This window comes from Vidua chalybeata, chromosome Z (assembly GCF_026979565.1).
Source record: "Vidua chalybeata isolate OUT-0048 chromosome Z, bVidCha1 merged haplotype, whole genome shotgun sequence".
NCBI lineage: Eukaryota > Metazoa > Chordata > Aves > Passeriformes > Viduidae > Vidua > Vidua chalybeata.
In genome coordinates, this window is record NC_071570.1 from 32,836,245 (window position 1) to 32,863,398 (window position 27,154).

The 27,154-nt window shown below is 37.7% G+C and overlaps 2 protein-coding genes across 3 annotated transcripts in view; both read right to left on the reverse strand.

Annotated features, from left to right (window-relative positions):
• Window positions 1-637: 637 nt before the first annotated feature.
• On the reverse strand, window positions 638-10,273 carry SETD9 (SET domain containing 9). Of its 2 annotated transcripts, XM_053932091.1 has the most exons (6): window positions 7,799-10,266; window positions 6,719-7,083; window positions 5,216-5,339; window positions 4,154-4,269; window positions 2,960-3,065; window positions 638-782 (listed from the first exon to the last, which is right to left on the reverse strand). In XM_053932091.1, exons 1-6 carry the CDS (start codon window positions 8,158-8,160, stop codon window positions 695-697), a joined length of 1,161 nt encoding a protein of 386 aa, XP_053788066.1. In that variant the 5' UTR covers window positions 8,161-10,266; the 3' UTR covers window positions 638-694. The 2 variants fall into 2 exon arrangements, with proteins under 2 accessions (XP_053788066.1, XP_053788067.1); XM_053932092.1 differs by lacking the exons at window positions 638-782; window positions 2,960-3,065 and adding an exon at window positions 3,767-3,913 and having other exon boundaries at window positions 7,799-10,273.
• An 820-nt stretch (window positions 10,274-11,093) lies between these two features.
• MAP3K1 (mitogen-activated protein kinase kinase kinase 1) overlaps window positions 11,094-27,154 on the reverse strand; it is a 57,705-nt gene continuing 41,644 nt past the window's right edge. The window contains exons 7-20 of the mRNA XM_053932347.1: window positions 26,229-26,350; window positions 25,431-25,512; window positions 25,129-25,306; window positions 24,420-24,710; window positions 23,858-23,979; window positions 22,786-22,877; window positions 22,385-22,574; window positions 20,804-22,070; window positions 19,780-19,932; window positions 18,309-18,471; window positions 16,790-16,921; window positions 15,654-15,796; window positions 15,045-15,176; window positions 11,094-13,669 (exon numbers count right to left, since the gene is read on the reverse strand). Coding sequence (XP_053788322.1) covers window positions 13,520-13,669; window positions 15,045-15,176; window positions 15,654-15,796; window positions 16,790-16,921; window positions 18,309-18,471; window positions 19,780-19,932; window positions 20,804-22,070; window positions 22,385-22,574; window positions 22,786-22,877; window positions 23,858-23,979; window positions 24,420-24,710; window positions 25,129-25,306; window positions 25,431-25,512; window positions 26,229-26,350 — 3,217 coding nt within the window. The 3' untranslated portion in view covers window positions 11,094-13,519. The remainder of the gene's footprint in view (window positions 13,670-15,044; window positions 15,177-15,653; window positions 15,797-16,789; window positions 16,922-18,308; window positions 18,472-19,779; window positions 19,933-20,803; window positions 22,071-22,384; window positions 22,575-22,785; window positions 22,878-23,857; window positions 23,980-24,419; window positions 24,711-25,128; window positions 25,307-25,430; window positions 25,513-26,228; window positions 26,351-27,154) is intronic.

Genomic DNA, 27,154 nt, shown 5'->3' on the forward strand with positions numbered 1-27,154 from the left:
ACAAATTCATTGGGAGGCTTGCTTGGACTTCTCCAGTTAAATACTGGTTTCATCTTTCTGAAAGCAGCTTGCAGACAGCAACAAAAATTAATGTGGAAATAGCTGGCCCTGTTTATACCAGCAACTGATTAATGAAGTCCTCTTGCAGAATGAAAGCAATGGAAGTTGACACATGCCAAGGAACTTGCCATGAATCACTGGAATCAGGACTGCGAGAGGCTTAAAGGCACACAGGACTGGCACAGCTAAAGCCAGTGGCTCAAGATGACAGTGCACTGTGCAGGTACAGCTGGAGGGCCCATGAGCAGGGTTCCAAAACGGGCGTCATGCAATATTAGGACAACTGCCTACACTACCATGTTTTTTAACAGCAAGCTGATACCAGAGGGGTCAACTTCAAGAAATCAAAAAAAAAAACCTAATAATTACTGTGAACTATGATTAGCATTATATATTGTTATACAATTCAAGAGGATAGCCATTCTTACAAGCTGTGTCCATTTTAAGCACAGGAAATTAATCTTTACCTGTGCATCAAATGCGGACTATTTTCAGAGAAATTCAAGCCTACAGCTTTGCTCTCTGGATGGTAAAACTACAGCTCTCCCTTACACAAAAATGATGATGAAGCTTGAAGTACAGGCACCATACATATTTTATTGACACAGATTTCTTCAGTTTTGAATCTATTAATTCAGCTGACAACAGTATAGTAATTTGAAAAAAGTTCTTCTCCTTGCTTGATGTCTCTGAGAGTGACAAGAACTACACACCTCAAGTGGCTGTAAAAGAAGAAGCAAAACATGTGAAAGTGAACAGTTATATTTTTCTTTGAATTGTTTTCAGTTCTTCATTTCAAGAAGCTAAACCAGTGGCCTTGTCCAGATTAGTTTTGAGTAATATGCATAATGCAGGGCAGGGAACATGGGAAAACAACACTGGAATACAGACAGCAAATATAAGCAAAACCAATATAATTAAAAAACTCACAGCCTATGTGGGTATGAGAAAACTGTTTCTACTCAATTGTTCCACATAATCATTCAGAGATGAATAATTAGTCAAGACCGCAAGAGACACACTTACTCAGACAGGAGCAGAAGATACAGCAAAGTTCATGCAGCAGAAGCCACTCCTGTGGACACACCTGTCCACAGGTGCCAGCTGGCTAAAGCATCTCTCCTAAGGCCCACCACTACCCAGGAAGATGGCTCCTAACTGCACCAGAGACCTGCTGCCATCTGCAGAGATGGGTCAATTATCACAGAATCACTAGGTTGGAAAAGACCTTTAAGACCATTGAGTCCAACCCATGCCCTAACACCTCAACTGAACCATGGCACCAAGTGCCACATCCAGTCTTTTTATAAACACACCCAGGGATGATGACTCTACCATCTCCCTGGGCAGACAATTCCAGTTCTTTATCACTCTTTCAGTGAAAAACTTTTTCCTAATATCCAACCTGTATTTCCCTCGGCACAGCTTAAGACTGTGTCCTCTCATTCTGTCAGTGGCTGCCTGGAGAAAGAGACCAACTCCCACCTGACTACAACTACCCTTCAGGGAGTTGTAGAGAGTGATAAGGTCACCTCTGAGTCTCCTTTTCTCCAGGCTAACAACTCCAGCTCCCTCAGTCAGCTGAAATCAGGGGCTGGCAGGCAGTTTCTCACACAGAAATGTAGAAATCCACCCCTCTAAACTTCCTTTTAGTGAATGACCATGCCCTAAAACTGAAGTATGTGTTCTGGGAAGGAGAGCACATGCTTTGTATACTGATGAACCAGGGAGTGGGAAACAGCAGTAACTCAAGTCCCCACTATTCAAAATTTAGTGTGAGGCCATTTTGAAACATATGAAACAACAAGGTTAATAAGTAGAACTGTTTCATAAGACATAAAAAGATATAGAAAACAGATAATCTATGTTGTCACCATGGTATACATCAGTATCGAAAAAAGCACATAGAGGCAGATGGGATCTTTTGCCTGGTTGCAGCACACTGGGAGAAATGATGACCAGAAGACCATTTTTTCTTGGACAGATTCCAAGCAAGAGCAAAATTCCACCTTCCTGAAGCAGTCCTATAGTTTACGTGCTTTCGCACTTCAAGTACAGTATCCAGGCTTCCTGAGAATTTAGTCCTACTGCTTATTTTATTAGCACTTTTAAAATTATCTGCAGATTCCAAATACATCTTTAACCTTCACTCAACCAGCTCTAAGTATAATCAGAAAATATGTTTTTCCAATATGCACCATGACTTTCTCCAATGAAATTTCAGACTACTTAAATAACTCCAGAATTATACTAAAAGTTCAGATATCTGCTCTAAAATGTTTATACATCCTTGAAATGAAGAGAATTATCTGAGAAATATTTCCAAGTATTCTAATTTCTGAAAAAAAGGTGGACTTTCAAATCATAAACAGGATGTTGCAATTTTACTAATTGTACTGTAACTATATGCCTTTGTATAGCACAGTATTTCACTTGTCTCAATACAGTTTTAGGTTTCTTCTTGCAAATTCAGCTGCTTATTTGTCATATAAGCAGAAGGTATGGAGAACAGAGAGTAAGAAGACTAAATCTGAATTATCTCAGAAGGGCTTTGGTCAAGGCTGAAACAGATTTGAGATATGTACTGAAAAGCCTCAGTACTGTAATACAAAGTGCAGCTACTGCTTTATGGGATTCAGAATTGCACTATAGTGCTATACTGCTTGTATAACTGTGTCTTCAGAGATATGCTGATTTCATGTGTGAAAATGTGGAAAAAAGAATGAGGCGTCTTGTGATTAAAATTAGTCTATTCAGAGAGGTAAGTCTCCCATTGCACACTTTTGTGTAACTCATCCTCATATGGTTTGTTATTTTTCAACCATGTCTTGTCTTTTCTTTACACATGCAGTATGCTTTGTATCACACAAATCTACGAGCTCTTTCATTTGCTGCCAACCTCTCTATGTCATGGCTGTAGGCGATGTTTGGAAGATATTGTTTCAATTCTACTGGAAAATGTCCTGGCACGTCAAACTCTTGGTAACACACGTTTGCCGTTTTTTCTAGGAATAAAAAAAAAAAAAGTTATTAGACAGGGCTTAGAGATGTGTAAAAGCATCAAATGTACTGCTACAGAAGAACCAGATGCTTCACCAAGCCTGAAAACCATTCCTCTGTTGGGAGGTACTGCAGTCCTCTGAAGGCCTATTTTGAATTACACAAGAGGTACACAATCAACTATAGCAGCTTTGCCCAGTTATCAACATGTCAATAAAGAGGCACATCTTGTTTAGCGCCAGGGGTAGCTAGATGTTACAAATACACAGTGTTTGCTTTTACAATTAAAAAAAAATTGGAAAATACTTTTGCCTGGTGGCAAAACATGTCAGAAATACAGGCAGGGAGAAACTTACATAGACACGACCTGGAAGAAACAGTTTCATGGAACAGCCCTGTATCTCTGTGCCGATCCACATTTTGCTCCTCCAGCAACCTTTCTGAATGCTACTTGGAGGCAGAGAATCTTTAGTGTAATGCAGGCTATGAAAGCCACTTAGAAACAGTATGGTATCAATTCAACTTTCTGTACAGTACAACTGTTCCCACAAGTTACTCAAGATAACAGTGACACAGAATAAGTAGCTCCCTTCTTCATGTCCAACAGGTCAGATTACAACAACAGTTTCCTGGATTTTGCGCATAAATGTAAGGAAGTCTAAAAAAAAGGTCTTACAGTTCAAAGTGAGCAGTGATAGTATCTTACTGTACATGTCACCATGTGTAGTTTTGTCACGAAGCCTCCTAGAACAATACTGGGGAACTTGATATGCAACTCTGTACCGTCTTAGTCCAGTGGTACTTTGCCAGATATCCTTTCCCACCATCTCACTTTTTGGGTGTGCCTTTCATTCTACATACCGGGAGGGAAACGAGCATCAGTGAGAAAAAGTATACTTGAAGTGTTGCTGCATGGAAGGATTCTAACACTCAGTTGTGGCAAAAAAACTAAGAAAAGTTTTACTCCCCAAGTGCTTGTTTTAAACAGTGCTACTGCCACCCAAGATCAAATTCCTATTCTCTGTGTCACCTTAAAAATAATTTATATCCATAAAGCCAAACTCCTACTTGGAAAACTTACTTGTCAACTTACCATGTGAGCAGTTGTTGACGTACTGTCCCACTGCCAGTGGGTTTTGCAGGGTGGCTGTGAGCCAGCTCTCATCACTCATTTGAAAAGGGCCAAGTTGATCTCTTCTGCTGCAAGACCTGAAATGCCCAACAGCATTAGTGTGGATCATGGCTCCTCTGTCTAATAGGTTATCTTACTTCCTCTAGAGGAATGGCCACAGTCACTGCATAAACTTACAGCTGCCCAACCCACCTGGGGTGGAGAGCATGTGCATAGCACAACAACTCCCACTACTCTGTGGTGTCCTTCAGACTCTGGTGGAAGGATCTGCACAAAACTACTACACACTCTTCCATGAATCAACACCTAATGTTACCATTACAGAAGTGTCAACACCTTTCACTCATCTCTTAAAATGCAAAGACTCATTACAATATTAGCTTCCAACCCATTCCAGAAATTAAAATCTGGTATTAGTGGGTATTACTATTCAAACTAGGTATTATTTTGTATCAACCTCCTAGTTCTTTTCACATCATATTTAAACACAACAAATTATATTTTAAGGTAAATCAACCAGTTACATGTGTCAGGGGAAGTTCAGACTGGATATTATGAAAATATTCTTAACTGAAAGGGTGGCCAGCCACAGGGCTCCCCTGGGAAGTGGTCACAGCACCAAGTCTGTCACAGTTCAAGGAATGCGTGCGTGATGCTCTTAGTCACATGGTTCAGTTTTAGGTAGTCCTGCATGGAGCCACGGAGCAGGGACTTGGACGTAATGAAGTAAGTAGGTTTGAGTAACAGCTCAGAAACATTTCAATACTTTTACACTAGATCCTGCTCTAGTACAACTATCTTTTGTACAGGAAAGTCTACTGCATCAAAATGCATCTCACTGGTGTTACAGACCAGTGACACAAGTACATAATGGATCACATCCAACATCTCTCAATCTTGTGCTGTTTGCATTATTAGCAATGCACAGGTCGATGACAATCGGGGAAAGAAACAAAGAACTAAGATGAGGAGTATCCCTGTTTTAAATCAGATGAGTGACAATCCTTTATTTCTTCTGCTTACCTGTACACTGATCTTGACAGTCCTTTATCGTTCCCATCAATAAACACACCATCAATGCACCTAAAAATAAAGGGATTGCCAAGGGACTGGAAAAAGATGGGCTCATGCTTTCTGTATACTGTACCTGTTGCAAGACAGATATTATTTCAGAAAAAGTAAGTTAACTGTCAGAATAGGCTTTCAATCCCCTCCACAAAGAAACTCAAAGGAGAGACAGCAGGTAGGAGAGAAGTCCCCTCTCACTTAGTGACACTGACATCTGTAAACCTACAAGCTTTCAGACACAACTTTTTGGAATGTAAAAAATCCCCTCTCAACTAAATGAGCTGATATATTCCAAAGAGATAAACCTCACAGGAAATCATAGAAGGCCTGAACCAAATATCTTTGGGAGAGGTAAATAAAGCCTTACAGCCAACTAGTGTGCTCCAGAGATGAAAACATCAGGTGGTATCTGTTCAGGAAAGCACAGCTTAAGATATTAAGTTATTTTATTACTACTGTGTCAGGACTCTGAAAAACACACAGATTCAGCAAAGAATCTGAAACACCTACCTCCATTACCCCAGGGATTTTTTTTTGGTCCAGGAGATGGAAAATGACAAATCAAGGACAAACTATTTCAGCAGACTGTTTCCCAAATCTGAGGAGAGGATTTAACCTGCCACAACTTCCAAGCACAGAAGTGCATCCAGCAAACTGACTGGCTTGCCATTTTTCATGAAATCGTTGTCCTGCATCCCTCACACCCTCTACATCTTCAGCACCTCTCTGCAGAAATCCTGCACTGCAATCTCACAAGGAGCCAGGCAAAGGCCACAGGCAGCCTGCAGTCCCTGTACACAGGTCCCATGCCCAGCCTGGCAGGTCATTTCCCTGAGAAGGCATTTCAAGAGCCCATCCTCTTGTGTTTTGCTAGAAGAGCTGTCACAGGAGACTCTGAATGCGCCTACACTCACATCTAATATGTGCCTGAAATTTGAAGTGAGCTGCAGAAGTGGCAGGCTCTCTCGCTGTCACTCACAACTAGTCAGTTCATGGGTAATCAATGGCAATGGCCAGGCACTTCAAAAAATGCACTCCACTGCCCTGTGAATGCTGGGGCTGCTCCCCATCCTGTGTTGCTGGCATAAGCCACAGACCACAGGGGATGATTCTGCTGGCAGATGAAACAGAAACAAACCTGTTTCTGTTCATCTACTTTAAATTTCTCCTGTGCATTTACATTTAAAGAATCTGGAACAAGTTTTGCAGCTGCAGGAAAATCAGGATTTAAGTACTAAATTTTTTTATAACCAAAATTATCCTTCCCAATATTGTTTTTTTGTATTTCCAAAACAACTCTAGATAGTTTGTAAATATTCTCATGCAGCCTGATGATTTTGTTAAGGAATGACAGAAAGAAAACACACAGAATAAAAATTAGCGTAGATCTTTGGCATTCCATAATCAGATGGTTAGAAGTCCCATGCAACTTAATCAAAAATAAGAACATTCCATTACCAGGATACATAGACACAACCGTCCCTTTCGGTACAAAACCTTTGGTAACAAAGACTCCAGTTCCAGCAGACACCAGCGAACTCCTGTCTCTGCTAACAGTGAACCCAAGTGTGTTAAACAAAACTTCCTCAGGACTAAATATGTGCTGACCCTGACGGTTACAAGAATTTACTTTCAACCGCTTCTGCTCCACAGTAAGTAATTCCAGATATTGGCACTTGACTTCCGGAAGTAAGGCCAGAATATCTGCTTGTTTACTGAAGTCATTTATGAACAGAGCTTTAAATGTTTTCAGTAGTGTTTCAAAGACATCTTCATCAGCAATAATTTTGTCTTGAGAGCCTTCAGGAACATATCGAAGCGTCCTGTAAAGAAAAAAAATACTTTAAAATTAGAAACATAATTACTTTTTCTTCTAAATAGAGAAGAGACATTCTGCAGCACCAGTAACTTTGATACACTGTTGTTTTTGAAAACCCCAAGCTTTTTTCATGCTTGTTCAAGCTAAAGCCACTGTTCTTGAAACACTAAAAGACTGTTTAGTAAAAGCCAGTACCTGTTCTACTACAAATCATCATCTCTGAGTATTTACCACAAGTAGGTTAAATCCTACTGAACTCTCAGAGAAAAAAGCACCAAAAATAAAGCATAATTTTCATAATGTTTATTTAAAAAACCCCAAATAGTTCAGTACACTCTAAATGAGGTAAAACAAATATTGCATGGGCAAAGAAGGTTTTAATTTACTTACTTATTTTAATTTTGTAACCATGTCATAATAATTTAAATTCAAACACTACTTTTACGATTAAAATAGGGCATAAACATCTTACCAACAAGAAACTATCTATCTATCTATCTATCTATCTATCTATCTATCTATCTATCTATCTATGTATCTATCTATGCTGAACACCATTTTAAGGTGTCTCACTAGGAATTACATGTCAGCCGAGGGGTGACCAATGCCGAAGCACTTCTGAGTGACAAACCCGAGTGAGCTCCTGCGGCGCCCCAGACCATCCCGACGAGGGACAGCGGGGTCTGGGCTAACGTCCGGGACCCTTCCCTGCGCCTCACCTGCGCTGGCGGCGGAAGTTGAGGGCGAGCCAGGGTACGAAGCGGTACCTATAGGAGCGCCAGCGCCGCCGCAGCTCCCGCAGCATGGCGACCTCTCCCTCACGGCTCCGGCACCGCCCCCCTGCCAAGCCGCGCCCGCGCAAACTGGACCAACCAATCCGCGCTCCGGACACACGCCGGCGCGTTTGTGTCCTGAGCTGCCATTGGCTGCGAGCGGCCGGAGAGGCGCTGAGCGGCGGGCGGGCTGTGACGAGGAAGCGGCCAGGGCTGCGGGTGTGGGCTCGGCTCGCGCTCCCCGCCCGGGTGATGACGCGCAGTACCCGGAACGGAGAGAGCTGCGGGCACCGGGAATGAAAACGCATAGCTTCTGGGTGCACACCTACAGACGAAAAGACACACAGTTCTCTCGGAACAATGTTACATTGCACCTTCTGTGTTGTACTGAACAATCCAAAAATACACGATCAGAGGAAAAGGTGGTTTAAAAATTATCTAGAAGCGGTTAAAAACCACTCCTTACGCTGTCAGATCACCTCCAAAATCATCCAGTGCCTGCTTCTAGCGATGCTAAGGGCTGTTAGTGCTTCAGATGGTCACAGAATGAATTAGGTTGGAAAACACCTCTCAGATCGAGTCCAACCTATGACCAAATACCACTGTGAGTATCATTGTTCAATCTTCCCTTAGACATCTCCAGGTACAGTGACTCCATCGCTTCCCTTGGCAGACCATTTCAATGTCTAATCATCCTCCCTGCCAAGAAATTTCTCCCGATATCCAACCTGAACCTCCCACGCAGCAGCTTAAGGCCACATCCTCACATCCTGTTTCCTGGGAGAAGAGGCCGACTCGCACCTGGCTCCAACCTCCTTTGAAGCAGGTTACATCCAAACTATTTTCTCCAGGCTGAACCCCTCCCGACCCCTCCCCCGAGCTCCCTCAGCTGCTCCTCGCGAGACTTGTCCTCCAGAGTTGTGATCCATGTCATAAAAAGAGTGGATCAGTTAGACTTGAGTCTTGCACACTTCTGTCTGCACTTTTAGCTAGTATGTGGCTGTGGTAACAAGGAGACATGTACTTTGTAGCATCATAACGTACTATAGATTTAAAGGTGCTTCCCACTGACTGATGTACAGCAAGCAGCAGCATCGAAGTACACAGATTGAAGGGATATACTACGAATCACAAGCATTTACAAACAGGGGCACAATCCTTTTTGTTGCCACATTCTACCATCACTTACCTCTAAGGTAATTAAAAAAAAAATCTAGCGAGGAAAACAATTGCTCAGCAATTGGTCTTCAGAAATTAGCAATGGCCCCCAAATCATTCTTTACATACCAGCACAGGTGTAAAGAAAATGGTACTGTTAACATTTTTGGCCACTGTTGTCTTTTGGCTGCTTGGATACCTAGTTTCACAAAACTTTTATCTTTGGATGCTGCTCCTTTATCTTCAGTTTTAGTTTAATACTGCCAATGAACTGGGAAAAGAAGAAAATGTATGCACGTACTTTATTCGGAAAACAGTTTAAAAAATATGGAGTGTTTGAGAATTGGAGTAAACAGAGACATCAGATCATAAACCACTCTAAGGGATTAGACTCCTTCCTCTAGACCTGAAATTTTGACAAGGGTTTGGGAATTTGAGACAGGCCCATCAAAGCAATGTTACTATCAGAATTAACTTAACATCTCAGAGCTTTACAAATATTTATTCCACAATCACTTCAATTCTACCGTTGGCCTGCCTCATCTTTTCCAAGAACAGGAGCTGAGCAAAGGGCTCTTGGGAACTGAAGGAATTGAGGGAAAATGCAAGAAAAGGCACAGTGGCTGCCGCAAAGTGCTTCCCTCCCATCTCCTGGCCTTCCTCGGTAATTACAGGGAAGAAAGGTCTCACTTCAAGACTTGCAATTCTGGTTTCAGCAGCCGTGTGCTATAACCAGAAAACAACACATATGTTCATCACATCACATGGATATTGTGGCTCTTAAAAGTATGGCAGTCACAGGTCATTAAGGAAGACTATGCAATGAGTGAAAAGTTAGGAAGGGAAAAAGAGAGCTTTGGGAGGTGGGCTGTCAGGTCGTAACAGCCATGCACACAAGTTGCCCACTTTCATGTAATGAAAGGACATATGTGACATTCCAACATGTTCTGGAGGCAGTCCTTAGCCTCAAAGGAGAACTTGCAAAGATGAAACACCATCAGACTTCAACCTATGACCAACATGCAGAAATGTGATTTTATTCCCACTGGAGAGGTCACACCAGGCACAGAGCTTACCCTTTGCCTGTGGAAGAATGTGCCCTGTGCACACACTTGATTTCCAAAGTCTTTGGAATTTACTGCCATCTGCTGGGCACCAGTGATCTCTGCCATTCTTTGTTCCTAAAAAGGAGGCTGCAACATCACAAATAGGACACAATACGGCAGGATTCAGAACTTCTCTAGTAAATCAGATAAAGATACGTTATAGTAAATTTATCTCCTACTTAATCCTTGCCATGTATTTTCCTTCCTCACATTTCAGGTAGTATATTTTTCTGATTTGAGAAATCAGGTATTAGACTTTATTTGAAGATTGCTGCTGCCAGTTTTTTTCTGAATTGATACACTTGTATCTATCTGAAGAAAGTCTCATAGCTAATAAAATAATTAAAAGTGCAGTCCTTCAAAATATAGAATTTATAGTCACAAGAAAGCCTATAGCTGAAACCTATTTCCATAAAAAAGGTTAGTTTTTAAAATTTAAAAAATACCTGGAGAAAGACAAGAACTGAAATAAGCCCTAGTTTGCAATATATGGATTGCCTGAATAAGAAAAGGCTTATGTTTGCTATTAAAATCTCCAGCAACAGAATCATTTCACCAGAAACATAAAACAGATTAACTTCCAACACACACTTCAGTGGCTCCAGAACTAACCTAATCAGCTCACTTGAATAGGTAATTGTTACATTTGCAGTAATCCAAAATTTAGACAATACCTGGCTTAAAGGCATAATCAAGTGAGATTCTTAGATAACAGTACTGTCATAAGAAAGTTCCTTTATTTATCATTAAAAATAAAAGTCTTTGTTGCTGCCCTTTATTAGAAACTAAGTCTTGATATGTCAAGTATATGAAATTGTGTATGAACAGTAAAGTGTACCAGAAAGATTTTATTTCCATCAGTTAAAGGAATGTGTTTGTCTTACAGTAAGCAAAGGACAAAGTTTGTTCAAAAACTTTTATTTACTATAAAGACAAAAACCACCAAAATACGTACAAATTATACTATATAAAATTGGTTCAATGGGGTAAAAACTTTTAATTAAAATATCTTGATATATTTAAAATAACAAAGGATACAATGAAGCCAAATTTCTTAACCCAGAGATTTCTGTAAAATTTGCTTGCACAGTAAGGTGCTAATAGAAGTTAGCCCTTAAGCCCTGGAAATCTTAGGAATCAGTCACATAGCAAATATAATTTCATTGTGAAAGTGAACTTTGGTAGAAGAAACTCTATAGGACACCTGAGGTAGTAGAAACTGGAATAAACAGCAGTAGACGTTATTTACAACTTAAGTACCAAATAACATTAAGAACACAAAAAATAATTACACAATACAATTTTCAGTCCAGCTTTGATCCAAAGAAAATAAGAATATTACATCACATCTCCATTTTAAAAACACCACAATTACCAGCAAGCCGAGGGAAATGCAAACTCAAACAAATGCATTTGGACACCTAAGAGGCAGTTTGAGTTTGAAATGTGGTAGGCATGGTGATCTACATAGTAATACTGATTAGCTGAGGTTCCATCAGTTTATAGTTTACATTTCTGCCAGAAACAGTATTAATCTGAAAACTCATCTTCCAGTACTTGAATTGGCAAGAGTGCATCCTTTAAAGCTTGCACATAAGACAGACTTGGAAACAGTCTTATTAGAATGAGAAATTCTAAAGTGGTCAAAAAAAAGTCAAGTACAAAACAGAGCTACCAAACTTCACATTTCCGTATTATCTTTTTAACTCTTCAAAGTCTGCCAATCTTCAAAAACAAAGGAATGTAAAATTTCCAAAAGAAACACATTCACAACTAATGACTTTTTTTTTTTTTATTAGTATGAGCACTATCATTCATGTAAACTTATCTTTAAGATGTCTTGCTTCCAATTTGTATTATACACTTTAAAGGTACTATAGCTTATTTAGTTTGTCCTGAGTCTTTGAAAATAACCAATTCTATTTGAGTCCAACAATCCAACTGGCTTCTGAAGAGTTATAACATGAACAGTATTTTTTTCAAAATGGATTAAACACAATCATCATTAGATTAAAAAAGATCCCCATTTTTAAAAAAAAAAACAAAAGAAAAAGCTGCCATTTTCCTTCAGAATTACATGCATCAGAATCTAAAAACCTGCCTTTAAAATAATTTTAAAACCTGTTTAAAAAAAAAAACTCCACATCTCCTAAAAACCAACAAGTTTTGCACTACAGGTGAAGCTTTACTTCACATTTTACTTTATCTTGATCTTCAAGTCCAAGTTTGTTTCTTGTTAAAATAAATACCTTTCTTACGGTAATATTTTTAACATTTTCAAATTAAATTACCACTAATGGCTACAGTAAATAGATGATGTACGGCAGAAGGAAAACAGCAGGTAAAACTTGTTATCAGTAGAGAATGTAACCTCAGTTTCTTTACATGAAGAATGAGATTTACTCATTTGGCACCTGCTCACACTGAAGTACATGTCAAAGTCTCCCATAAAAACTTTAATGGAAGCTGGGTTTTGGGGGCCCTTGACACAAAACTTCTATACACCATTTGCCAGAAGAAACTGCTATATGAAAAAAAGGCTCAACTTCTAGCATGGTTCAGACTAAAGTTGCTTTATACAGAACAATCTTGTTTATTAAATAACCTATACTATCAGAGCCTTCAACATATCCTTGTTGAAGGTGGCATTTTATCCCAGATTTCCAGCAAATCTGGTTTTAAAACTCTTGTGTCAGGAAAATATTCCATGACACAGCTTGCATCTTTTTTTCTAAAGACTATTTTAAAATATCCCCTTTTTATGAAAGTTAAAAATACAAAGAAAAGAAACTTTTATTTCAAAAGAAATTACATGGCCAGCAGTAAATGCACAGTGAACCATGAGTGCCTGCTCTTACTTTATAGGAAGGCAAATGCTTTTTTAAAGTTTCCATCATATTTGGATTTGTTACTCAGAGAGTATCATGTAATTAAAAGGGACAGATACAGAACATCCTTTTAACCAGTATTGAAAATTTACTAATTGCAGAGCATCTAGATGTGAAATTGAACAGTGATTGCAATATTAAAATAGATCTTGAGCCTCTCAGCTTCTAATACTGCTGAAAAAGTGCTCTAAATAAAATAAAAATCACTTACCTTCTAAATAATCGTGCAGATTTAAGGAAAAATGTTTTTATGTTAACATAGAGCCAGATGTTTGAAAAGGCACAGTTTATAAACCTCTGCATGAATTGTCAAATGTTGCATACTGAGCTTAGGTAAAGATCTTGATTTGTCAATCATATACTTAGGTAGGGTCCTCCACTGGCCTTATGTTCTTGATGTATCTATCATCGAGGCCAGCAGAATAATGTAATTTGCTGCACGTAACTGCACTGCAAGACAGTTACTGTATATTCAGTAGCATTTTCTTCAGTATTTCAGCCTTACAAATAAATAGCTACCATGTAGTACGGAAGACTGGGTGTTTCAGCAGCTCCCTTGACGGTGGTCTGTCCTGAGGTTGAAGTTCTAAACACCGAAGAGTCACATCTTTCAAGCCTGGAGACAGATGTGTAGGGATTGATGGAGCAGTAGTTGCACTAGCAATCTGAACAAAGGGAAGTAACTTTTTAGAAATCAGTGATTATGCCCCGCTCTCCTAGCCCAAAAACATTCTACAAACTGACAATTTCAGCTGATGAGTTAGATTTACGAACTTTTCTCCATTCAGCATGTTTCCTACTGCAGTTTGAAGATTACTACTTTCAGTTTACTGTCCTTATGCCTATTGCTTTTTAGTTTGACCTCTCTCCTGATACTTTTCTCTAAAAGTTCTTCTTACAGCAAGATCTTGCAGTGACATCTCAGAGCAGGCCACAGGAGAAGCTCCTACAGCACACATGGACATTCTTTAGTCTACTAGCTGTCTTCACTGTTAACTCGCATGAGTCACCATGGAAAGAGATTAAGCTCTGTGATGTTACACTACAAGAAGTTCAACTGGGTGTGCTTTCTTGCACTGCCTTTACTGTATTTCTGCTACTACCCCAAAGGCAAATATTTCTCAGAAAGACAGATCCCTCCCAACCAAATTAATTTTATCTAGCTGGATTAAAGCAGGATGACTGGGAACACTAGAGTGGCACCACCAGATTCACAGCAATGCAGAACCAAGACAATCACATCTCTTAGCACAAGTGATTTTACTTAGAACATATCTGAGTACTGCTGTGCAATGTCTGTTTTCTGCAAAAATCTTTTACTTGCAGCAGTATTTTCTTCATTCATGCCTACAGTTCAACTGGACCTTTAGAATTAAATATAACTAACTGATTTTAGCATGAAACATGAATGCCAAGAGGAATGATCTCACAAGCAAAGGAAGGGGCAAAAATCATATATAGTGTGGCATAATGGAAAACATCTTCCAGCAGAATCTGATCGTGGAACATTAGGCTTTTATAAAAGGACTTTCCCCACCGTGAAATATGAATACTTACACAAATGGTTTATGGAAAAAAAAGCTTCTGTATTTTACAGGATTGTAAGAAAAAGTTAACATCCCAATCTTCTGCCTAATTTAAGATCAACTCTATTCCTATTTTTTAGCCTGTTACACTATATTTTTTTATCTTAGACCAGACATTTCTGAAAAACTTGGTCTAGTGGAAGGTGCTCCAGCACATGGTGGGGAAGAACTAGATTATCTTTAAGGTCCTTTCCAACACAAACCACTCTATAATGATTTTGAGTATCATGTATTAGTATCTTTTTTTTGGTATCAGTCTCTTTGGTGTTTTTTTTAAAGAAGCAAGTATGATTATATTGGTACCAGTATTGCTTCTGTACTAACAGCTCCAACATAAAAAAAAAAGCTATTGCAACAATCCCTGCTACATGCACACTTTTCTAAAATTCACATTGCTGTATACAAGATTACTTGTCATCTTTTGTAGTATATTGGTAATAACAAAATACCCTACCTTAAATATCAGAGCAAGGTGATTGGAGTGTTTCTCTGCATTCCAAGGAGGTTTAGCACAAGCCATTTCTATGACAACACAGCCAACGCTCCACACATCACAGCTCCTTCCATATTGCTGACCTCTCAGGACCTGAACAGACAAACATCAAAAATCAGATTATGTAATTCAAAGTATCTTAGCCCTAAGTCATTTAGAAGTAAACCTCAACACATCATCAAACAAGTTTATTCTGATTAACATTTCAGGTTAAGAGAGTGACCAGTGATGTAAATGCCACAAGATTTACACAGGTCTAGAGATCTAGTAAATAAAATACTTGACCAAGTGGCAAGCAAAGTACCTTGCAATAGCTAGTTTTTGAGCAAATGGTCATTTGGGCATTAGTAACAAAACTTGTGATAACTGTATCTTGTAGCAAACTACTTGAAACAACAGCAAGAAAGAAACATTATCATCACCATATTGGAATAATTCCTAATCTTTAGAACAAAGGCATTTAAAACACATTTGAAGCATATACAGCAATTTTCTGTTATTTGGCTACAACAATTAGCTTAAAGAGTTCAAACAAACCTTCTGAAATAACTTCAAAAATGGTTTTCTTACCTCTGGTGCCATAAATGCAATAGTTCCCAACAACTGTCCTTGAAACTCCCCAGCGCCAGTTCCTTTTGATGCCAACCTGGCTGCAGCTCCAAAATCAGCAATTCTTAATCTATGACCTGTGCTGTCAATTAGCAAATTGGCACCTGTCAACAGTACAATAAAAATACTACTAGTTGGTTTTCTATTAAAGGCAAAAGGATGAACAGACATTTAACACTTTTCCTCCCTACACTTCCAAATTATAAAACAGTTTGACATTCTCCACCTCAGTATCAAGGAAATCTAAAAATCAAGGACATGTTCTGATGACCTCACTTTTCTCTTATGCCTGAATGATACTGCACACAGCTTGAGGCTGTTCAAGAGATTTTGAGAGGTAATCAAATCTTCAAAGCAGGGCAAACACACAGGATTCACAACGCCGGAGATGGTATAATGGAAGAAAATGGTGACACAAAGGCCCAGAGACTCTCATTGCCTGCAGCTCCTCATGAAATTTAAAGTGATTTCATTATCAAGCAACCCTGAATTGCTTTAAAGATAATTACAAGCAATTTAAAGTTTTACTGTTTCAAAAAGAATTAGTAAGGACACATTTGCCATCAATATGTTCTGCTTATATAATATACCTCCAGTTCATGGACAGCTATAGTGACATTAAAGGGAAAAGTTGTTTCCCAGTTAAGTTCACATGTTACTCAGGGTACAACTGTATTTATGTTCAATTAGGATGAAGGAAGAAAACTCATCACCACACGTTAGAAATCTGGCCTCGTTATCTTGGTTTGTTCACAGATTTTAGTATCATTTCAGTGTAAACATTTATATTCATTTAAGTAGCAATAGTTTTAAAACTGTATGGCAACTTTCTATCTTATTTTAACCAACTCAGAAAGACAATTCTTCTAAACTATTAGCACAGGTAGCAAATACCCACAAGCTTGCCACAAACATTTTGATTATGTCAGTAGCATTTTGATTAATTTCAGCAATAGAGTTTCTTATAAATGATCAGACAAACCCAGTAGATATATCACTCCTGAAATGGCATTTGAGAGAATGAACATATCTCAGGCCAAAAACATATGCTGCTTTCTGAATACTCCTTCTAAAAGAATTTATCAGGTTATTCTCACCTTTAACATCTCTATGGATTATCTGATTCTCATGGAGGTAAGAAAGGCCACGTAAAAGTTGTTCTGTGTAATTAATAATAACCGATTCTTTGAAGGCTCCATATTTGCTTAACAAATGAGCAACTGAACCCCCTAAAAGACAAAACAGTACATTCTATCAACACTCACACATTCTGTTAATAGATTGCAATACTGCATCCTAAAAATGGAACTTGTTATTACTATTTCTAATTAATATTTCTCCTTCTTCTACCCCAAAAATTAAAATAATTTCATAGGCAAAAAGTGATTGTAGTTCATTCTTCAACTACTTTCTAAATAGAATTGTACACATTAAAGACAAAAGTCTGCATGCTTCCTAATGATTTAATACTTCCTTAAAAAGAACACTTTATCCACACTTCACATTAATGTGTAAACAACAGAACATTAACTGTTTTTTGAGGCAATAGGTAAGTACAGCCTCCAGCAAGTATTCCCTCTTAATATCTTAATTTACGTTTGTTATCATCCAAGACATAGAACTTCGCAGACAAGCAAGGAAAAGCAGTATCTTCCTCTATTCTCAAAAACTGGTAACAGATTCTCAAGATTTTGGATTTCAAATTTTTCTCTGAAAGTATTGTAATATAGCCTGAGCTTGAATGAGATAAACCCAATTCCTGACATTTAACTATCTAAATAATAAAATTTCAGAAAAAAAATACACTTAAAAGGTTTGGCACTCTAAATGTTGAGAAAATATTTCTTACACTACTTCTTGTAATGACACATACTTGGGGCCTTTGCATGTTAACACTCTGACCATAATTTAGGGTGCAATGCTTTCATTTACAGCAAATAAGGATGTATAAAACACCACTTAGTAACTGGACAGCAGCAACATATAATCACATTCATAAAATTAATAAAACTACTTCTCAAAATAAAGACAGATTTTCTTGTGCCTGCTCTATACAATTATGAAAATATTTCAATTTTTTTTACTAGATTACCAGTTAAGAGATTTAAACTTTGAAATAATTTTTCCAAAAGCACTACTTACTACTTATTATTTGAAATTTACTTTAAATGTTCTTAAATGCCTCTGCATGTCATCTGACAAAATGTTAATAAAAAATCTTGGGACAAAAATAAATGACAGGTATTCCAAACTTTCTAGCAAATTTATTAAGAATAATAACCTATAGCTACACAGATACACTGAAAATGCAACAGTGTGAGAGACAGTCACCTCAGTTGGAAATAAATAAAAATGTCTAACTTCTCACTTGGAGTCAGAAACGGAAGGAAAAGTCAGGGTTTCCAACTGCTTTAACTGTATGACAGATTAGGTATGGAAGATTCCAAATCACAAAAGGATGCACCATTAAGAATATTGTTATGAACACTTCAGCAGTTCTGTAAGTATACCTTTATACTGATTGCAAACACAGCAATGAAAATATAAATTCACAACCTCGAGTGATGCAACACTATGTATTTCAAGACTCAAATAGTATTTTCACCAGTTGTTTACCTGCCATCCATTCAATAAAGAGGTTATAGTTGCTCTTCTCGCATGTAGCACCCAACATTCGAATAATGTTAGGATGGTTTAGATGACTCATCATCCTTATTTCTTCCCTCAGTGCTTCAACCACCTCTTCTTGCTCAGATGATGTGTTCCTGACGTATGTCACCTGTTTTGAAATATGGTATTCAGACCTACTAATTTAAGTACAAGTCCTGTAATCACCTTCCAGTACAGCAACAAGAATGGATGGTTTTCACCATCTGGAACTACTTTTTTACCTCAAACCTCATCAGCTGAGAACACATCTCCATGTGAGACAGTCATAGAAAATTAAGAGTGATCTTCCATGTACAAACAAAAACTTCTCCAAGTAGAGTGGGGAAACATCCCTCTTTTCACCTCTGTTTAAATTAGGAAAAAACCCCTGGTTTCCAAATATTGAAGAAAAGGAAGAAAGAAAAGGCCTGAAATGGGATCCTGAGTATCACTTATAAAATTTTACCAGTTAAATGATAAATGTTTCATAACTAAAGCTCTTACAGAAATTCAACTTGACAGATCAGAAGTAATGGTATTGGAGTCAACTTCAGATGTGATCCATACTAAATATGATATAATAGTATGCTGCAGGGAATTTTCCCAGGCATCACCATCATCATCTCTTCAGGACCACAGGAGCACATGGTCCTGTGGACCATGTGTACAGTCCACTCTAGGACTACATGGACAGTCTCATTTTTTCACAAGCAAAAGAGTTTCAAAGGAGGAATGGTGGCACATACTCTTTCCTTGTGCAACTTCAAAACATTTTATCTATTTCATAGCTGTAAGTTCATTGTAGAACTGGTAAAAGTGTTGGAACTAAAATTCCCTCACTTTTGTTACTACCGATTCAACCCTAGGTCAGCTCTAGTGTGAACAATTTACCCACACCTGAAACCTTCAAAAATCTTGACTGAAGCATGTGCCTCTTCTCAGCCATAGACACAACTTCTGATTGAAGTTGTAAATTAATAGATTAAATCTATTAATTTAAATAGTAAGAACACTTGCCTACAAATTGCCTTTAGTTAGTTAGCAAAGTTGAATCAGAGGAAACAAATATTAAACTATATTTCCTCCATTTAAAGCTAAAGGAAAAATATCCTTGACAAGTGAGGAGAAATTATCTTAAATAGGTATCTTGTAAATAGGGCATTAATCTGGAATCAAGTTATCTGGGTTCCATTCTTAACTCAGCCACCATTTTATGAACTTGACTGAAGCAAAAATGCACTTGAAGAACTATGGAAGAAAATGGGCACAGAACAAAGGACCTTTCATTCTAAGAAGAATTGAAAAAGCTTGTATATATTAAGTTAATTCACATAATGCACATAAAGATTTTTTAAATTATGTATTATGTCAGAACACATGACAGGGAGTAGAAGAAGCAGGAATAAAAGAAAATGAGGTACTTTCCTGAAGTATTTACCTGTTTTACAGCCATTAGTGTCCCTGTTCCCACATCTTGAGCTTGGTAACAGGAAGAGAAAGCTCCAAGACCAATTTGCTGACCTTTAAGCCATTCTGCATCTTCTCTATAATGATGCTTTGCTTTGGTATGTCCAGGCAGGGTTTCTGGTGTCTGCAAATTAAATTCAAAATCAATTCCAAGTTTACTAACATGCATCTAAAACACAGACATTCTGAAGTGTTAGAAAATATCCAAGTTTATATGCCTCTCCTCTCCTTCACACTTCCTTGAACTACTTGTTATATAGATCTCACCAGAGTATTCTGTAACCCACATACTCTACTACATGAAACAGAGCTTCCTCTGTGTTACTACGTGAAGGTGAAAGGCAAGATTAGAGGACACAAGTATGAGCACAACTTTTTTTACTATTCCTTGTCTCACATCTAGTTAAGGTTTTAGCTTGCACCTACAGTAAACAGAACCAAAAGCAGGTTGTTTTCTATTTAATTTATCCCTCCAATTTTATGTTTTACATGTTGTTACCTCAAAGAATCACAAATATAATACCCCTTTTCTCTATTATTATTTCTTGTGCTTTTTGTCTATTTGCAAATATATATGTATTTTTTTCTGACTAATAAAGTATCTCTCATCTTCTCTCAAGATAGCAAGACAAGATCTTTTCCCATTGTTTCTTTCAAAAATTAGTTTGCTAATGTACAATTGCCTTCAAAGTAAATCAGCATTAGGACTCAGTACAGTTCTACTGCTGCTTAAAATTTTTGGTTTATTTCTGGGTTTCCCCAGTTTTACACTTTCTTTCTTGTTGCTTTAAATATTGATACATGATATGGTTCTCTGGCAAACACCTTCTCTAGATTGTTAATAACATGGAAGGATTCTGTTAGTACCCTCAAATTTATATTTGATTTCTGAGCACCTTCATGTTTTCTATCACTTTTGAGATGTAACAGCACTGCTATATAATTTCAGTGACACTTGGCTGAGACTTAACCTAAATTCTCATATGCATACTTACATCCTGCTGAATGATTATGATATCTTCACCATTTTCAACCTGTAGTTGGGGAATTACTGGCAAGGCATCTTGGGATGCTGACATTGCCATAGCAATAGCTAAAGCTTCCTCCTCTTCAGCTTCCATCTTTTCCTTGCATTTTTGATTATGATTGACATCATCTTTGTAAGTATCATCATTTTCTGCCCGCTCAGGAGAAAGAACTGCAACTTCAGACTTAAATGTAACTGTGCCATCACTCGTTGGCATGGAGGCCTCAAGCAGGTCCTCAATACTGGAATTGAGCTCTGCATTAACATCCAGCCGGCACTTCTCATCTACTGGAGTGAACACTGTCTCTTCACTTGGTATAACTGCACTGCTATTGCCATCACACTGTGAAATATCATTCAGGTCCAGTGTCATACTGCTTTTTAAGGCTTCTCCTTGCTTGTTCACATCACTTGGGGTGGGTCGTGATGGCTTTGGCCTATGTACGTGACTGGATGGCAATGGCCTGGCTTGGGTAAAAACCGGAGAAAGTTTCTCAGATTCTTTATTTTCAGAACAGTTTCGCTGAAACTGGAGAGAAAGTTTCCGCTGTGTTTGAGGAGAAGGTGAGGGGATTTTGCAGGGAACAAATCCCTGAGGTCTGAGTTTAGAGACATCTGTTACAGTGCCAGCTGGTACAGATGGGTTTGATGGAGACTGAAGTGTTGGGAATAGTGACTGGGAATGACTGGATGAGGGAGAAGAGTTCACACACTGACTGTGGGGTTTTCCTTTTGTTTGAATGGCTGGTTTTGGTTGCTCAGTGGTTACTGATGAAACAGGAAGTCCCATAGCAAGGCCAGCTAGCATCTCAGAAATGTCATCTGGGCTGGCACTCAGTTTTCTGTCACTTAAACCTTTCCCACTCTTCCCTGATAACTGGATAGTATTATTAGGAGTATTATTTTCTGTAGTTTCTGGAGAATTATCTGGCACAGGTAGGTGTAAAAAGTCTTCATGTCGGCATTCCCCCGAGTGTATTTCTTCCATGCCTAGCTGAATGGCTTCTGCAATTTCCATTTCATCTGCTATTGCCATCAGACGTCGACGCATCCTTGCATAATGAGTTGAGCTTGTCGCACTCAACATATCTAACAGCTTTACAAAAATATGGGGCACTCTTGCTACCATTCTTGCTGCACTCAAAAATATTCTCCGTGACAGCTTGCCAACCATTGAGTGGGAATTATCAATTGACTGCAAGGCGAAAGTTAAGAGGGAGAGAAGTTTCTTATACCTAAAAAAAGAAAAGAGGTCTTTTATAAACTGACATACTCTAGTTAACTAGTATCAAAAAAGCTGTTTCAAGATAATGTATTTAGTTGTCAGTTCTGAAGTACCAAGGAGATTTATTGTTGCACTGGTGCTTCAAAAATGCTTCACAGGTCAGAAGTTTTTAAAAAGACAACTACTCACTCTGTAAAGCAAGCACACTTTGTATATAAATCTATGTTATTTGTTTACAGGAATTAAAACAACTACTTCTTTTATGAGATCACCAACAAATTCAACTACAAAGAGTAACACCCACATAGAGTACAAAAAAAGTACCTGTTAACTATGGTATCAGCCTGCAAGACATCTCCACAGACAATGTGGGGATAAAATTCACTGGGAAATTCCAACAGAAGTCTGTCTATTAGACAAAGTCGCCCAAGCAGTGCTTGCCAGTTGCTAGATTCTATTTCATTTCCAAGAATACAGTTTAAGACATAATCAACACCTCCAATACCAATGGATCCTATAAAAAAGTTGATAAAATGAAGATTAGGTATTATATTCAGAGTCTACACAAAAATCAGAACTGTATCATACAGAATTACTCATTGTTTGCCCAAATTAGCGCCCTTCCAAACTGTTGACAGGAATACTGCTCTCTTTGCTGTGCTTGTACTTGATCAATTCCAGTATTATTTGCTTGTATAATTTAACTGTATATGAAGAGTTATTACCAGATTTAAGTATTTCTCTCCCAACTGCCAGCTCCCCTGCTTGACCTTTACACATCTCCAATAGCGTTGAGACTGAAAGTTGACTTGTTCGACTGTAAGAAAGTAAAACCAAAAAAAGAACTCCTTTAGCAAATGCTTTCAAGGAAAAACATCCTATTTGTTATACCTAAAAAAACATCACCTAGGAATTATGTGTAAAACGATTTCACACCACCTTATTCCAGCAAATTTCTATAACCCACTCTTTGTAAGTTTACCTGTGGTTGTGACACTTTTTAAAAAGATACTTCCAGAAATGTAATGTCTATCACTAATGTACAAACAAAACCCCAAATTGCCTTGTTCTCTTGCAAAATGTGGCCAAATGCATAAAATCAGTTCTATTTCACTTACTACTTTAGATATTCTCTTGCTAGACTGTTGCCGGGGGATCTCTAGCTGCAGTTTCAGAAAAAAATGCTGCTTAGAAACTAAACCTTGGGAGACAAAACTCAAGCTGGTAGAGTTCTGCATCTAGTTTACAGTACAGAAGAAATGGTTGGCCTGGAAGAACAAACAGGGTAGTCCAGGACTGGAAGACTCAAGCTAAGAGCAGTTCACCCTAAATAGCTATCTCCTACCATTACACTCTGAACTACTAATCAGAAGTGTTATGTTACTGCTACAACTTCATGGCAAGGATGTGTTACAACTTCTGCTGAAGTAGGAAGGATACTGAGGAGTACTTGCTGACAGCTCTAAGGAGAGTCATGAGAAATAGGCCAAAGCAATAAAAACAGAGATAGAAAGGATAGGTTCATGACTGCACATAACACTTTACTTTACACATAACCTTTACTTTAAGGCGAGGGAAAAAAGCCCTTACGAAAGCAAAGTATACAATCACTTGCCTTCAAAACCTACATATTTCAAGCCAAAATTTGCCAGCAGCAGTTAGGCTAGCAAAACAATGATATATATTTACAATCCACACATTTTATTTTAACACCAACTAGTTACACATGAATAGTAACAAATGAAGCTTTAAGATATTTCAGTAATAATCCAAAATTAAGTTCATAAGATATCATACCTGTTAGCATCTGCACATTTAATTAGTATCGTCTCTACAACTGGCTTGAGAAGTTGCTGTAGCTTAGTCCTCTCTGCCAAAGTATGACAGGGAGTGTACACTAGCATGGCTCTTAAGGTTTTCTAAGAGAAAGGAAAAAAACCAACACATATGAAATCCAACTAGCTACACAATTTTTATTTTTTTAAAAAGATGTAAATAAGCATTAAAAAGTTGTAAATTCAGTTCTACATAAATTGTGTGCAAAATGTCAGTAAAACTTTCAAAGGATAAATAGCTTGCTACATATTCACTGCTAGAACTGGTCAACTCCTCTTTGAGAGTAAAAAGACTTACAAATACTGTCAATATGTAGCACTGTGGCAAGTGCCAGTGAAATCATGTCCTTTCACTTATGATGAATATTTTGATCACCCAACTTTCAAAACTTAGCTAATAGTCACCAGTGGTGCTCAACAAGTACTAGGATTCCTGATTTCACATATCTTCTTCCATTCCCTCCTTCTTCCAAAATGAAGTAACTGTGAAATTAGTAGAATACAACAAGTAAACAACTACTTACTAAAGCAGCAACATACACTTTGTAGACAGGGTCAGCACAGACCATGGACAGCACACTGCAGCAGGATTCTACCACCACATCTCCTGAGATACTGGTCTGAGATGACCCACTAGCTGCTCCCAGAGCTCCAGCACTTGTATTGTTTCCATTGCTGCTTCCAGAGTTTCCAGTGCTTTCACCATTAGCCAGCAATAGAGCACCACTAACATCATGGGAAAGACGTCTGAGTGCCATCTCTCGTATATTCCAGTTTCGAGAAAACAAGCAGCCAACTAGCTCCATCCCAAATACCTGCCAAGGAAGAAAGCAACATTACAGGAGTCAAAATGAATAATGCTGCAACTTAAGTACCTGATAAGAGCAATCAAAAAGAAGAAAGATATTTCTAGTCAAAAATCATCAAGGCTGACAGCAAAAATATGTCTGAAGGTACAGGGTCTTAAAAAAGATTCTGTGATAGAAATAAAATATTATAAATTATATGCTTCTTGGCTGTGTAAAAACTCTGTTAAGTGAATTTTAACGATTAAGTATGAAGTTGGTTTCCAGACATTAACAGTCCTGAAATGAAGTTCTGGCTATACCAGACAAAAACAATGGCAGAAATAAAGGAAATGAAAGTTCTCATTTTTAAGTGTGTGACCCCATGTTCAGATGAACCCACCTCTACACTCTAAAGGCTAATAGCTCTTTCACAAAAGAGAATTACCTGAATCCATGGCTCAGCTGAATCTTTATACGTAGAAGGGATCTGTTGGACTCCATAATGAGTAAGGTTAAAATTACCATCTTGTGTTCTTCTCTGTGATCCAACTGCGGACTGCTGCTGAGATTGTTGCTGAACCACACGGAGAGCAGAAGAATCCACAGGGCTTGGCAATTCATGACTACAGATCAAGAACAACACAGATTAACAAATTAAACATTTGAGGTAAATAATGCAGCATATTCAGAAATATCAATTAAAGATCCAGAAACAGATAGTTTATTGTGCACCAACTGAATCCTTACCTATAGAAATCATGAGATCTCCATTTAGATCTACAAAGTGGACAGATGAGTGGTTCTCTGTTTCTTCTGCATTCTTCTGCCCCTGGAATACAGCAACAGGATCATATGCACTGAAGTTTTACAGTGGACAAAAACAGAAGATGACATAACTACTTTTAAGTTTTACTGAAGAACATTAGTTTCAAAATTAACACTTCCGAACTGAGTCACTTTCAACAGCCAGAGCATTAAAATATGGGTGCTTAAACATATGTTTTCTGCATGAAGAAATGCTTCACTTCAATACTACAATTAATATTTCAATTTATGAACTGAAATTCAGGTCTTTTTGTACCTCAAATATAGGAAAATTTTATTTGTTAATGCAAACTGCAAATATTTATATCTTTTAGCTGATGTATTATATAAACATACTTCATAATTCATTGTATTACCCTAGCTAGCTTTATATGACTTTTATGCATTCTAATGACAATTTACAGGGAGCTGAAAGTCTGTTCCTAACCTTGCTCTAATTAGACATAGTCTTTTCACTAAGGTAAGGCAGGCTGAAACCTCTATACCTGCAGGTAACTTCTCTATCAGACCATCAAATTACAAACTCGATTTGTGAATAACTGATAAAATAAGATGTATCAATAGTACCTGAATGATACCAAATTTTCACAGTTACCAGTCATCATTTACGAGCAGATTTCTGGTTTTTTGTTTGAACATAAAACAAACAAATCAAAACCATACTAAGCTATAATACTTTTGCAGATTTAGTCACCAGAACTTGACAAAAAGATAACATACATATTGACATGCAGTGGTGGTGTAATTTGTTTCTGCAGCCATCTTCACACACTGTGAGACTCTCTTCATCCAGCATGCCTAACAAACAAATGGGGCACATCTGTTCTTCTTCATCCTTCATACTATAAAAAGAGACATTTGTGATTATAGAATAGGCATATCAAAATTCAGAGCAGGCTTTAACAGTGAAAAAAGGTTAACTTCCTGTTTGAAACAGTCACTTCTGGATAACTATAGGTATTACTGAATTGTTCTCCTAAACCTTGGTCTGAATAAGTAAGCTACCAGATTTTTAGAAGCACTGAGTACAGACAACACTTTGATAAAATGAAAGGGAAAGTCACAAAACACATGACATCTTTACAAACTAGGTCAGATACCAATTAGAGATTGAAAGGCCTAGCTTTGGGCACTTAACATCTTTTTTCCTAAGGCTTCTTTAAACAAACCAATCTTCACTTTTTAATTTATCATTTGGGTTTGAAAAACTAAGGAATTTTTATATTTTGAAAACTATTCACATTCTTTTTCATCACATTCCTTTCAAAGTATGGAGTCACACGGCAGTCTTTAGCCCTTTACAAGAAACTGTAAATACTCTTTGATGAGCATAGTAAAACTCAAAAAATAAACAGCTACTCAAGAATTTTCTGCCACTAACAGAAACTGATGGAATAGAGTCACATAAACACTAACATACATGTCATACACAGATATTTTAAAAAGCTCCTATTTTCTCTTTCTCTAATTTTTAAATGGATAACCAGAGATTTACCCAAAAAATTATTCTAAATTTAAACTACATGCAATGAAAAACACAGATTTTTAATCTTCTGCAATACTGTTTAAATGTGCAAAATTCTAATTACTCATTGCAAAAAATTTAAACTATAGTTGGTGTACATCTAAAACTTTGCAGGCATCCT